Source organism: Narcine bancroftii, chromosome 1, assembly GCF_036971445.1.
Source record: "Narcine bancroftii isolate sNarBan1 chromosome 1, sNarBan1.hap1, whole genome shotgun sequence".
Lineage (NCBI taxonomy): Eukaryota > Metazoa > Chordata > Chondrichthyes > Torpediniformes > Narcinidae > Narcine > Narcine bancroftii.
Genome location: NC_091469.1, coordinates 251,084,157 through 251,099,018, shown reverse-complemented (window position 1 = coordinate 251,099,018; position 14,862 = coordinate 251,084,157). Strand labels below are relative to the sequence as shown.

Sequence of the window (14,862 nt, the reverse complement as noted above, 5' to 3'; positions counted from 1 at the left end):
AGGAACTCAGCGGGTCAAGCAGCAGCAATGGGAGAACAAAGAAGGGTTGACATTTCGGCGGGGGGCGGGGGCAACTCCTTTTCCTCCCCCTGATGCTGCTTCACCCCAATGAGTTCCCCCAGGGTTTGCACCTAAGTTGATGCTGTTGCATTACACTTGCAACACTGTAATCTTACCCCGCTCCACCAGCCCTCGCCCTCAGAGACGAGGGGGGGCCCGGTGAGCAGAAGGAGAGAGTGGCGAGGTCACCACCAGATACCGAACCGCCGGGATCCCCGAATGTTCATCGAGCGGGTTATCGGGATGTTGCTGTACGGCGTCAAGTCGAGATCTGCGCAATGGACTTGGGTCACGTTTTGACCAGAGTTTGCATGAGATTACGTGTTGTTTCAAGCAGGGATTCTGATGTCCACACCACACCTTTACCCCTACCTTGCTCGCCCTGCGTTTCGGAAGCCGAGCAGTATGTTGATCCTTGGCTATGTGTCAGGGAGAGAGTGTGCGACAGGGAGGGAGGGGGTGGAGTCAGGCACCAACCGAGAGAGCAGAGGCATGTGACGGCCACTGTTGTAGCAGAACACTGTCGGCAGAACAAGCTGGAAAACTTGGGCCGCGCTCCACACTCACCCTGCTCGCCTGATAGTGGGGTGACGTTCCCTGCTTTAAATTTCTGACTGCTCAAGAGAAGCGAATGCAAGCTTACAGGTCAGTTGTGTGCGGCGGACAGGTAGCACGTAAGTTGACGTTGCACCGCAGACGAAGTTTCCTGGTCATAGCAAGACTGGTCTCACTGGTCATTAGAGAGACCCGGGCTGCATTGCCTCTGTGTGAGTTAAGTCTGTTAAGTGTACCCACCCCCCCCCCCCGCACTTGCCCCTCATCATACTCCGTGTGGGAGAGAGTGACTTTAACATCACTTGAAATCAAGTCAGAGCGCATTTAAGCGTCAAGAACGATACCAATATCCACTAGAGATTTAGTTAGTCGCACAGGAGATCTTGGAGGCTTCATTTAGATGAGATGTTAAATCATCGTCTAGTCTACTCATTCAGTCTCATGGAACAATTTGTAGACATTCTCCCCATTGATCTAACTTTTAATTCCCTTCGCCCCTTCAATCCACACACACCACTAAAGAGAATTATTTCTGTGTCTATCTCCTAGGCATCAATACATTGGTGCAGGGAGGGCGGAGGTGTGGTTGAAACCTTGACCAACAATCCAGAGAACACAAGTTCATAAATTGACTATTTTGGAATTTGTAATCAGCTTTAAAACTATCTAAGGTGTAATGTTATCCTCAGTCAAAGTGATCGTGGAAACCTGCCAATCTCATCCAGTCTTGGAAAAAGGGTCCCGACCCAAAACGTTGACGGTCCATTTCTCTCCGTGGATACTGCCTGACCACTGAGTTCCTTCAGCTTTTTTTTTTATTTCTCAAGATTCCACCATTTGCAGTTTTATTGAGTCTGGCCCCTTTATATCCTCCACACCCTATCCAATGTGGTTGATCCTTGGAGCGACAGTTGTATCAAAACTATCAACATAGGTTGAAGAAAAAGGCTTGATAACACCATCACGGTTGGGTGGCAATGAATGGTGAGTTTGCCACTGATATCTATGTCATGAGATGGAGAGCTTGGCTAGTTGGGTTTCCTACACCTTGACAGTAATGCTTAAAGTACAGTGCATGTATTTTAGTTGTGAAACAGTCTTGGGTTTGAGGTCTTGTGTGATGTACAAATGTAAGTTACTTCATAGTTAGTCAAAAATAATGTTAAATTAAACAAAAAAAACCAGCAGATCCCGGGGTTGAGTACATACACACTGCAAAAATGCCAGAGAAACTCAGCAGGCCACACATCATCTACAGAAAAAAAAGCAATCGACGATTTGAGCCTGAGCCCTTCCTCGGGATCCCCAACAATGGGCTCAGGCCTGAAACATCAACTGTCTATTTCTTCTTATGGATACTGTGTGATCTGCTGAGTTTTTCCAGCACATTTGTGTATTGTAGTCAGAAATAAGTTACCTTTATTAAGCTCTTATTAACCTTAATACTTTTCAGCAATAACATTCGCCTGGTTACATTTCTTTTTTTCTAAATGTCTTCCTAGCAGGGACTGGATGAAATCAGGGGAAAGGCACAATTATGACGGGGATGGTGAGTTATTAGATAAAGAGTTCGAATACCACATAGGTGGCTCTAGAGCTCGAATTACGTGTCAATTTTAAAATCTATAATTTTATAGTTTCCTTACAAAATTTCAGATTGGCATAAAACTCAACTGGTTGTGTGATGTCATTTTAGACTGTGCTCTCTGCACTGAAACGATAGTCACTGAGATGGGGTGATAGTTACTACTAATGGCAGTCATGATTTTGAACATTCTACTAACCTTCTCCACTCTAAAGAAAATAATACGAGCATCTTCAGTCTCACTGGAAATCTTGTGCTCTACATTCTGAGTAATTAGTCCAGTAAATCTTTTTGACATTCTTTCCTTGACTTTGACATCCTTCTGAAGCATGAAGCCCAGAAATCCACACAGTTGTGATCCATCCAATACTCTATGTAATTTAGAACTTTCTGCTTCACAACATTTCACCGTAAGTAAAGTTCAAGATCCCATCTTTTTTTCCTGGACTTTACAAGTTGAAGTTTGTCGTCACATGTACCAAGATGCAGTGATAGAGATTATTTTACGAGCAGTCCAGCTAGACATACAAGTAAGGCACAGTACAGAAGTGCTGAGTTACAGAGAGAGATCAGTTGATACAGAGCAAAAGCAACATAATTTTACTCTTCTGATAATAGCAGGAAAGAAACTGACCTTGACTCTGGTGGTACCTGATCTTGTACCTGTGAATCTTCTTCTGACAGGAGGGAGTGAATAGTGTGGTCAGGGTGGGATGAGTTTTTTTAATACGTTGTTTGCTTTTCCAAGGGAATGGGCGAAATAGATGGAGTTGGTGGAGGGGAGGGATGGGAGTATGTGAGATTTCTGAACTGCATTAATAACTCTGCAGTTTCTTGCAGCCTTGTACAGACTAATTCCCACATTAAGCTAGATAATTTTCCTGTATTTTAAGGAATTCTCTACATAAATTCCCTAGATCTCTTTGTAATCCCCATGTCTAAAATTGTATTATTCTTTCCACCAAAACCTATTGAATTGTTTATTGTCAGGTTACTGAAATACTGTAAAAAGCTTTTCTTCTGTACTATCCAGGCAATCAACTCACATGTCAGATGATGCAATATAAACAAAGAAATGATCAGGTACAAAGCATAAGTCAAATAATTTAATTTAAAAAATGAAGACATACAGCATGGTAACTTGTCCTTTCAGCCCACAAGCCTTTGCCGGCTAATTACACCCAAGTAACCTAAATCACCCAGTAGGGAGGGAGGAAGCCCACGCAGACACGAGGAGAACATACAATCTTCTTACAGACAGTGTGGGGTTTGAACCCTGGTCCTGACTGCTGGTGCTGTAACAGCATTATGGTAACTGTATGCTAACCATGCCTGCCCCCTGTGGCATAGTGTTACAAGACACAGGGTGTAGAGAAAAGTAAAGTTGAAACAGTGCAGGGGGATCATCTTTTACCAGCGAGAATTTCATTTCAGAGTTTCATAACCACAGGAAATAAAATTTCCTTGAATCTCAACATTCTTATATTCAAGTACATGTATCTTCTATCTGAGGGGAGGGGGGTGGGAGGGAAACTCTATGACTGAGGTGGAATGGGCCCTTTAATATATTGGCACCTTTCTTGAGACAGAAAGCAATCTAGATGGCGTTGATGGAGGGGAGGTTGGTTTGCATGATGGCCTGAGCTGTGTTCACAACTCTCTTGGGAAGAGCAGCTCCCATCCCAAGCTGTGATGCATCCAGTTAGGATTCTTCCTTGGTAACATCACCTGATAACACACTGATTGCTTCCACGTGTGGTGCTGATGACAGCAATGCAATCATTGCAACCAACATATTCAATCCCTCCATGGCTCTTCAGTGGAAGAAACAGTCCTGTTGAAGGGTTCCGGCACAAAATGTTGATTGTTCTTTTTCTCCCACTGGTGTATTGTAACTTGCCGAGCTCCTCCAGCAGATTCTTTTGTTGCTCCAGAGTATTCACAGCCCTGATGTTGCATTTGACCCCAATTTTAACTTCCATCCACATATATGCTCCATCACAAAAACCATCCATTGATGTCACCTCCATGATGGTCCAATTCCAACCCTTGTTTATAAAACATAGACCAGTACAGCACAATGTAGTACCGACCTTTAGACCTACCTCCCACGTAACCCTCCATTTTAAATTCATCCATATGCCTGTCTCGTAGTCTCTAGAAATTCACCAATGTACCTGCTTCCACCACTGACCCAGGTAGTTCATTCCATGCACCAACCACTCTCTGGGTAAAAAACTTTCCTCTAATATCTCCCTTGAACTTTCCATCCATTACCTTATTGAGTATTGAGCTGCCACTCTATCTATTCCTCTTTATATCTTGTATACTTCTATCATGTCTCCTCTCATCCTCCCCTCTCCAAAGAGTAAAGCCCTAGCTTCCTTAATCTCTGCTCATAATGCATACTCTCAAAACCTGGTAAATCTCCACTGCACCCTTTTCAACGCTTCCACGGCTTTCCTATAATGAGGTGACCAGAACTGATCAGCTGATCTGTTGTTGAAACCTTTGGGCTTATTACCATCTTTCATTTTCCAACACACGAAAGGTGTTCAATCAAAATTGCTACTCTATTCCTTTTTCTTTCTTTGGCTTGGCTTCGCGGGCGAAGATTTATGGAGGGGTAATGTCCACGTCAGCTGCAGGCTCGTTTGTGGCTGACAAGTCTGATGCGGGACAGGCAGACACGGTTGCAGCGGTTGCAAGGGAAAATTGGTTGGTTGGGGTTGGGTGTTGGGTTTTTCCTCCTTTGACTTTTGTCAGTGAGGTGGGCTCTGCGGTCTTCTTCAAAGGAGGTTGCTGCCCGCCGAACTGTGAGGCGCCAAGATGCACGGTTTGAGGCGATATCAGCCCACTGGCGGTGTTCAATGTGGCAGGCACCAAGAGATTTCTTTAGGCAGTCCTTGTACCTCTTCTTTGCTGCACCTCTCGGTGGCCAGTGGAGAGCTCGCCATATAACACGATCTTGGGAAGGCAATGGTCCTCCATCTGGAGACGTGACCTACCCAGCGCAGTTGGATCTTCAGCAGCGTGGATTCGATGCTGTCGGCCTCTGCCATCTCGAGTACTTCGATGTTGGTGATGAAGTCGCTCCAATGAATGTTGAGGATGGAGCGGAAACAACGCTGGTGGAAGCGTTCTAGGAGCCTTAGGTGATGCCGGTAGAGGACCCATGATTCGGAGCCGAACAGGAGTGTGGTTATGACAGCGGCTCTGTATACCACGTTTATGACACTCCATCCCCGGTAGTATCTTGAGATGGGGTAGAAATTCATCCTCAGTGGCTTCTGTGGAAATGCATATACAAAATAACAATTTTCTACTGATTAAGTTCAAGCATAGAAAGCAGAAGAATGCTTAATGAATAATGATTAATATTTTTCAAATTTATTTAAATTTAGTCGTACAGCATGGTTACAGGCCCTTCTCCCCCAAGAGCCCATGGTCCCCAAATACACCAATGAACCTACAACCCCTGTACGTTTTTGAAGGATCAGAGGAAACCAGAGCATCCTTAAGCAACTGGGTTGAATTTCTGCTGTTTTATCTTTTTTGCTTACAATTCCTTCCCTACATCCACAGTCGAATGATCCTCTGAGGTCAATTCTCTTAATACATGAGCATCCCTGAGTTTAGTCACTCCTCTGTTGTCAGCTTTACTTTCAGCATAATGGAAGTTCTTATCAGTTTCTTTTTCTCTCATATTTAAAGATGCATTTTAAATTGCTGTGGTTTAGTTTCAGAATTGTTTAATAGCCCTTGCATGTAATTTTAGGAGGTTTTCTTTTTTAAAGAAACAGAAAGAGTAAAATATAAATTATTTTTAAGAAATCTGTTCTCTGAAAAGGAACAGCTGGCTATGATGGTGTAACGTGAGATTTAAATAAGGTTCGGTGGGTTCACAGAGAAGTGCGTCCAGACACAGGCTAAAAACAAAGGATGATCTTTATTGTACACACAGGGACTTCGTACAAGGGAAGGCACAAAACAGCACTTAATACTAAAACTACATAGGCTATCACATCGGATTACAGGGATCTCCATTACCAGTGGCTGCCTACTCTCTTTTTATTACACACGTGCAGTAATATTCGGTAATTAGCACACTCTTACAAGACAGGGATCTCAACACTCCTGATTCCCTGTAGCATCGGGGTGCAGCTCAGTGCAATACTGTGGTCTAAATGCAGTGCCCACCTTACCAATGACTCTTCCAGTCATTTCCACAATTCGCAACCTGGCACAGAGCAGTGTTCTTAGTCAGGACCAAGGAGCAAAGAGACTGATCAGCTGAATGTGGTAGGCTTTTAAAGTGCAGCAAGCTGTGGAGTCCAGCCCAGGTAATCAGTAAGTGATTTAAATTGTCAGTTGTGCATGAATAGGTGGGCGATTCCCACCTTGATTGACAGGTGATGCGACTTCTGACTAGGTTCCAGGCGAAGAGGTCACATGGCCCTCCACAATTCACATTCCCACCAAGTTCCAGCTGGAGAGGCCACATGACCCTCCTCAATCCACACTACAGATGGAGCCCCTAGATCTTTCCATATTAACTGAGCTGAATATAGGTGATGACCTTAGTCATGTAGCTACATGCATTCAAGTTGACCTGGTAACAGGACCATCCCTCTTTCTTCTCATTGGCCTCCATTGGTTTTCTAGTACTTGCAACCATATCCTCAACCATCTATAAGGTGATGGAAAGATCTAGGGGCTCCATCTGTAGTGTGGATCAAGGACCAAGGCTTTGCATTGCAGATGGTTCATAACTAATGAGTAGATCTTTAGCCTGATGCTGGCTTTCCTTGATATTCTTGATATAGTTTCTTCGAGCCACATGCATTCTAAACTAAATTGTGCTTAATGCTCTTCAGGTATGCCACAGTCATCACTGGCACTTCTTCTCTCCCCGACCTCTGCCTGCTCCACACTACAGTGGTGTTTCTCAATGATAATTTTTATATTTGGCCAAGATCTATTTACTGGTCTAATTGTTACATTGTGACATGGATATTGTATTATTTATTTATTGTGTTGTTTCTTTATTGTCACATATTGAGATACAGTGAAAAACATTGTTTTGCATGCTATCCAGGCAAGTTGACCCAGATGTACAACAGGTAGTGAATAAAATGAGGATATGCAAAAAGGTGCCACATTTTGTTGCCATTTTTTAGGCTCCTCTTCAGACAAACTCTCCTCTGCTTTCTGCCTGAAATTCGCATGGTTTTCTTACAACACACAAGTCTACTAGGTCCATTAAAACCATGTGCTCTCAGAGCACAATCCTATCTCTCTTGAAGCAAAAATCAAACTGCTGGAGGATCTCGGAGTGGGGTGGTGGGGGGGGGGGGGGGGGTCAAACCATCACTGGGAGAAAAGGAACAGTGAGCATTTGAAGTCGGAGCCCTTCAACAAGACTTGATGCTGATTGACCTTCCAGCAGATTGCTTTTTGCTCCAGGTTCCAATATCTGCAGTCTCTCCTGTTCCTATTCTTCCGATATTTACTTCACATACTCCCCCTATTCTCCTCCTATCCTCTTATACAGTAGAGGTAATTAATAGTAACCAAGTGACCTACCAACCATCTTTTGGATAGGAAAAATTCCACAACCCTGGGGGCAGGAGAATGTGCCAGCTCCACAGTATCAAGCTCAAGTCACTGGACTTGTGAGACCTCAGTATTACCCACAGTATCGTTATGTCATTCTTAGAACCCTTGCATTTCTTATAGTGGTGAGGAATATGATCTTTTGGCACAATCAAGAGATATTCTCAAAAACCTTCTTTGCTACTTCTGATTGAACCGAGCATGCAACAGGCTGGCAATAGCACACACCTGGTTACATCTGTCACATTTCAGTCTCTTGGATAGAGTAAAGGCAAGCTGGCTTTTTCGAATGAAGCTGGGTAAGACAAGAACTAGAGGACATACATTAATGGTGAAATGTTTAAAGGGAAAGAGTGGTGAGAGTGCAGAAAGAGCTGTAAGCTGAAGAGGTGAATATGGGCTCGATTTGACATTTAAGAAAAATTGGTTAGGTACATGGATGGGAGGATATGGAGGACTATGGTCTGGATGCAGTTCATTGGAACTAGATAGAATGATACTTTGGAATGGAGTAGATGAACGAAAGAGCCTGCTTCTGTGCTGTCATGTTCTATGGTTCTGTGGAAGGGTAGTTTAATTAAGCGATACATCATGGTAACAGGCCCTTCTGGCCTACAGGCCTATGGCGTTCAAATCCACCAATGAACCTATAAGTCCCACGGAAGGAAAAGGATCCTATGTCCAAAACCAACCACCCTTTCTAGTACCTAGTGTCTGCATGGCCCACATTGACCTCTTCTGTCTCCTCGGGGTCCACATTGGCCTCTTCTGTCTCCTCGGGGTCCACATTGGCCTCTTCTGTCTCCTCGGGGCCCACATTGGCCTCTTCTGTCTCCTCGGGGCCCACATTGGCCTCTTCTGTCTCCTTGGGGCCCACATTGGCCTCTTCTGTCTCCTCGGGGCCCACATTGGCCTCTTCTGTTTCCTCGGGGCCCACATTGGCCTCTTCTGTCTCCTTGGGGCCCACATTGGCCTCTTCTGTCTCCTTGGGGCCCACATTGGCCTCTTCTGTCTCCTCGGGGCCCACATTGGCCTCTTCTGTCTCCTTGGGGCCCACATTGGCCTCTTCTGTCTCCTTGGGGCCCACATTGGCCTCTTCTGTCTCCTTGGGGCCCACATTGGCCTCTTCTGTCTCCTCGGAACCCACAGAACTAGAATGGAGCAAATCATATTCAACCCAAGAGGCTACTGACAGTGGAAAAATGAAGAGAGAAAAAGACTTTTATAAATCCATTACATCTTTCAAAATGCAAATTAACATTGTTCTCTCCAATACCATTATATTCGGCTGCATTTCAAGTTCATTAATTTTTATCTTCGCTGTATAAAGGACACTACTTGACCTGCTGAATTTCTCCAGCTTTGAGTTTTACTTCAACCAAGGAGTTTGCAGAGGGAGTCACGTGATGGAGTAGTGGCCGGACGGTGAACTCCAGCCCTCTCCAGAAAAGTCGGGAAAAACAAGAGAAAAACAAAGGCACAGAAATACAAGTTAAAGAAAAGTGAATATAAAGGTGGAAAGAAGATGGAGACAAAAGGAGAAAAATCAAAATCAACGGAAAGAAGAGAGGAAGAGAAGACAACGGAGGAAAAAGGTGAAGGCCTTACCTGTCCGAAGAGGCCCGCTGCGGAGAGAAGACCCCACTACCTCAGGTCGGTAGAAAGAGAACTACAACAATGGCTCACAGAGCCGAGTAAAAGTGCGCAACCGCGCATGCGCGACTCCTCGCGCATGCGCGATGCGCATGAAAAAAAACACACCGACGGGAGGGGGGACCAGCTGGGGAGTCGATCTCCACAGCCGGCAACGACAGCTGCAGAACACCTGCAGCAAGAAGAGACCACAGAAGACAATGGAAACAAGAAAGAAGAGGAGGAAAGGGCACCAAAGAAACAACAGATGGCCAACCCAGAGGAAGAAGAAGAGGAAGAGGAAGAGTACAGGGAAATAGAAGAAGAAAAGAAAGGCAAGGTAAAGGAGGTACTTGCTCTTGTTAGAGGATACATGGAGTCATTTAAAGAATGGCAAACACAGGAATTCAATGATTTAAGAAGAAGAATAAACAACACAGAAAAGAAAATAAATAAAATGGATATGACCTTAACAGAAATGGGGAAAAAAATGGACAAGATGGAAGAACGGGCAATAGCAGCAGAAATGGAGGTAGAAGACTTAAAAAAGAAATTGGAGGAATCTAATAAAAAAACTAAAGAGACACAAGAATTACTAGCCCAAAAAATAGATATAATGGAAAATTATAACAGAAGAAATAACATAAAGATAGTGGGCCTTAAGGAAGATGTAGAAGGCAAGAATATGAGGGAGTTTATAAAAGAATGGATCCCTAAGGCCCTAGGATGTCCAGAACTACAGCAAGAAATGGAAATAGAAAGGGCACATAGAGCATTGGCCCCTAAACCACAACCACAACAAAAACCAAGATCTATTGTAGTAAAATTCCTAAGATATACTACAAGAGAAAAGGTACTGGAGAAGACAATGGAAAAAGTAAGAGAGGGCAACAAACCACTGGAGTATAAAGGGCAAAAAATCTTCATTTATCCAGATATAAGCTTTGAACTCCTAAAGAAGAGAAAAGAGTTCAATGCAGCAAAAGCGATTTTGTGGAAGAAAGGATATAAATTTACACTGAAGCATCCTGCGGTATTGAAAATATTTATTCCAGGACAACAAAACAGACTATTCTCGGATCCAGAAGAAGCACGAAAATTTGCAGAACAATTACAAAAATAGACTGAGGGATGAAGACGGGTAATGAGAGCAAAAATTATCACGATTGATATGTATGTGGGTAAAGACAAAAATAGACTGAGGGATGAAGACGGGTAAGGAGGGTAAAAATGACCACGATTGATATGTATGCGGGTAAAGAGGTATAAGAGTGAATAGAGACAATGGGCATATGTGAAAGTATCTGTAATTAGAGGAAAACATAGAGAGTATAGACAAGAATTAATAAGGGAAGGTAATGGAATAGAGAGAATAAGGAGGGAACTAAAAGAGTGACCTTTGTGACATATAAAAAACGAAATCTTTTCTGGGGGGGGCTGGGTGGGGGAAAAGAGCGGTCACTGCAAAATCAGTTGACGCTTGCGAGTGGATTCGCAAATCCAAATGGAGAGGGGAGATGTGGTTGTCCGACAAGGGATAAAGGGCAACTCAGGAGGGGAAGGGGAGATTGGGGATAAAGAAGATAGAAATAGGAGAATAAGGAAAATGTTGGATGTTGTAGGAATGTTGTCTGGTAAAGAGTTGAAAATAAGAAAACAGAAATGGAAAAGGAGGAAAGGTAATGATGGAAAAACGGAAAAAGAAGATAAACAAAATATAAAATGGCTACGCTGAACTATATGACTCTAAATATTAATGGAATACATAACCAAATTAAAAGGAAGAAACTACTAAATTTACTGAAAAAGGAAAAAATAGATATAGCATTTGTCCAAGAAACACACTTAACTGAATTGGAGCACAAGAAATTAAAGAGAGATTGGGTAGGACATGTAACAGCAGCATCGTATAATTCAAAAGCAAGAGGAGTGGCTATATTAATTAGCAAAAATGTGCCATTTAAAATAGAAGAGGAAATAATAGATCCAGCAGGGAGATATGTTATGATAAAATGTCAGATATATTCAGAGCTTTGGAATCTACTTAATATATATTCACCTAACGAAGAAGATCAAAAGTTTATGCAAGATATCTTTTTGAAGGTAGCTAATACGCAAGGGAACATACTAATAGGAGGGGATTTCAATCTGAATTTGGATCCAAATATGGATAAAACGGGGAAAAAAATTAACAGGAAGAACAAAGTAACCAAATTTATAATTAAATCAATGCAAGAAATGAAACTTGTGGACATATGGAGGAAACAAAACCCAAATGAAAAGGAATACTCATACTACTCAACTAGACATAAAACATACTCAAGGATAGACCTATTCCTGTTATCAGCCCACATACAAGGGAGAGTTAGGAAAACGGAATATAAAGCTAGACTATTATCGGACCACTCACCCCTGTTATTGGCAATAGAGCTAGAAGACATCCCTCCAAGAATGTATAGATGGAGATTAAACCCCATGCTACTTAAAAGACAGGATTTTAGAGAATTTATTGAAAAACAATTAAAAATGTACTTTGAAGTAAATACGGAATCAGTGGAAGATAAGTTTATACTATGGGACGCAATGAAAGCATTCATTAGAGGGCAAATAATAAGTTATGCAACCAAGATGAAGAAGGACTATAATCAGGAAACAGAGCAGTTGGAAAGGGAAATAATAAACATAGAAAAAAAATTAGCAATAAAGGAAGATACAACCAAAAGAAGAGAATTGGCGGATAAAAAAATAAAATATGAAACATTACAAACATATAAGGTGGAGAAGAATATAATGAAGACAAAACAGAAATATTATGAACTAGGGGAAAAAACACACAAAATCCTAGCATGGCAGCTTAAGACAGAGCAAACTAAGAAAATGGTATTGGCAACAAGGAAAAAAGACAAACAAATTACATATAATCCAAAAGAAATTAAGGAAAACTTCAGAGAATTCTATGAACAATTATACCGAACCGAAAACGAAGGAAAAGAAGGGAAAATAGATGAATTTTTGACTAAAATTGAACTACCAAAACTACAAATAGAGGAACAAAATAAATTAACAGAACCATTTGGAACAGTAGAAATACAAGAGATAATAAAAAATTTACCAAATAATAAGACACCAGGAGAGGATGGACTCCCAATAGAATTCTACAAAACATTTAAAGACCTAATAATACCGCCCCTCCTGGACGTAATCAACCAGATTGATGAGACACAAAACTTACCAGATTCATGTAAAACAGCAATAATTACAGTGATACTAAAACAAGGGAAAGATCCACTCTCACCAGCGTCATATAGACCAATATCTCTGCTAAACACAGATTATAAGATAATAGCTAAACTATTAGCAAACAGATTAGCAGAACAGGTACCGAAAATGGTAAATTTAGACCAAACTGGATTTATCAAAAAAAGACGCACAACAGACAATATTTGTAAATTTATTAACTTAATTCATGCAGTAGAAGGAAATAAAGCACCGGCAGTAGCAGTTGCTTTAGACGCAGAGAAGGCCTTCGACAGAGTAGAATGGAATTACTTGTTCAAAGTATTGCAAAAATTCAGTTTACCGGAGAAGTATATTATTTGGATTAAAGCATTATATAAGGGACCGTTAGCGAAAGTGACAGTAAATGGACATGTATCAAAGCAATTTAACTTAAGCAGGTCAACGCGGCAGGGATGCCCACTATCACCATTATTGTTTGCGCTAGCTATAGAACCACTAGCAGAATCGATAAGAAGAGATAATAATATAAAAGGAATAAAAATAAAAGACAGGGAATATAAAATCAGTCTGTTTGCGGATGATGTGATAGTGTACTTAACAGAACCAGAACTATCAATAAAAGAACTATATAAGAAATTGAAGGAATATGGAGAAGTGTCGGGATACAAGATAAACGTAAATAAAAGTGAAGCAATGCCTATGAATAACGCGGATTTCTCAAAATTTAAGGAGGAATCCCCATTCAGATGGCAAACGCAGGCAATAAGATACCTAGGTGTGCAAATAAACAAAAATCTAGGCCAATTATATAAACTCAATTACAATCCACTAATGAAAAAATTACAGGACGATTTAGAGCATTGGAAAGAGCTACCACTAACACTGATAGGAAGGATAAACTGTATTAAAATGAACATTTTTCCAAGGATACTATACTTATTTCAGGCATTGCCAATACAACTGACAGAAAAATTCTTCAAAGAGTTAAAGAAAATAATAAGGAGATTTTTATGGAGAGGGGGGAAACCGAGGATAGCACTAGACAAATTAACAGAATGGTATAAACAAGGAGGCTTACAATTGCCAAACTTCAAAAATTATTATAGAGCCGCACAATTAAGATACCTATCAGATTTTTATCAAACAAGGGAAAAACCAGACTGGACGAGACTAGAATTAGATAAAATAGGGGAAAAGATACCTGAACACATATTATATAAATGGGACGAAAAATTGGTACAACATAGAACTTCTCCAGTATTACACCATCTCCTCAATATATGGAAGAAGATTCATGTAGAAAGAAATAAAATAAATTACCAAATACCAAAACTAATATTGACGCAAAATAAGCTACTCCCTTTTACAATAGACAACCTTGCCTTTAGAAAATGGGAAAAAAAAGGGATTAAAAGAATAGAAAATTGTTTTTCAGGAAGTAGATTCTTATCCTTTGAACAAATGAGAGATAAGTACAATATAACGGGAGATACAGCGCTGGCATATTACCAACTGAGATCCTACTTGAAAGATAAATTAGGAAGCAACTTGAGTTTACCAGAGGGAAGTAACCTTGAATATGTGATTACAGATACAATGTTAATCAAAAGATTTATAAAAAATATGTATATTAAACTGCAAGAAAAGGAAAATGAGGAAACAAATGGTAAAACTAAACAAAAATGGGAACAAGATTTAAATATAAAGATAAAAAAGGAAACATGGGAGAAGTTATGCTCTGGAACGATGAGAAATACAATAAATACGAGGCTGCGTATGATACAATATAATTGGTTACACAGACTATACATTACACCGCAAAAGTTAAATAAATGGGACCCAACAGTATCTGATAGATGTTTTCGATGTAAAAAAGAAAGGGGAACAACAATTCATGCAATCTGGACATGTGAGAGAGTAGAAAAATTTTGGGATGATCTCAATCAGATATTAAATAAAATAACAGAAAACAATATACCAAAGAATCCAGAGATCTTTCTCCTAAGTAACATAAAAAATAAAGAATTTGGAATTGACTTGGAGGATGCACAAAAAAGATTTGTTAAGATAGCCCTAGCCGTAGCAAAAAAATGTATTATGTCAACCTGGAAATTGGAAGATAATTTGAAAATACAACAATGGTATATAGAAATGAATAAATGTATTCCATTAGA

The 14,862-nt window shown here is 40.9% G+C and overlaps 1 protein-coding gene across 10 annotated transcripts in view; it reads left to right on the top strand.

Moving 5' to 3' along the window:
- The first annotated feature begins 208 nt into the window (after positions 1-208).
- The window catches only part of LOC138741135 (oxysterols receptor LXR-alpha-like), a 90,587-nt gene continuing 75,933 nt past the window's right edge, over positions 209-14,862 (top strand). For 2 of the 10 annotated variants that reach the window (XM_069894801.1, XM_069894762.1), the window contains exons 1-3: positions 211-705; positions 1,443-1,599; positions 2,118-2,164. In XM_069894801.1, coding sequence (XP_069750902.1) covers positions 2,128-2,164 — 37 coding nt within the window. In that variant the 5' untranslated portion in view covers positions 211-705; positions 1,443-1,599; positions 2,118-2,127. Of the gene's footprint in view, positions 706-1,442; positions 1,600-2,117; positions 2,165-3,233; positions 3,284-14,862 lie in introns of those variants that run through there. The other 8 variants (XM_069894776.1, XM_069894746.1, XM_069894820.1 and 5 more) reach the window with 6 other exon arrangements.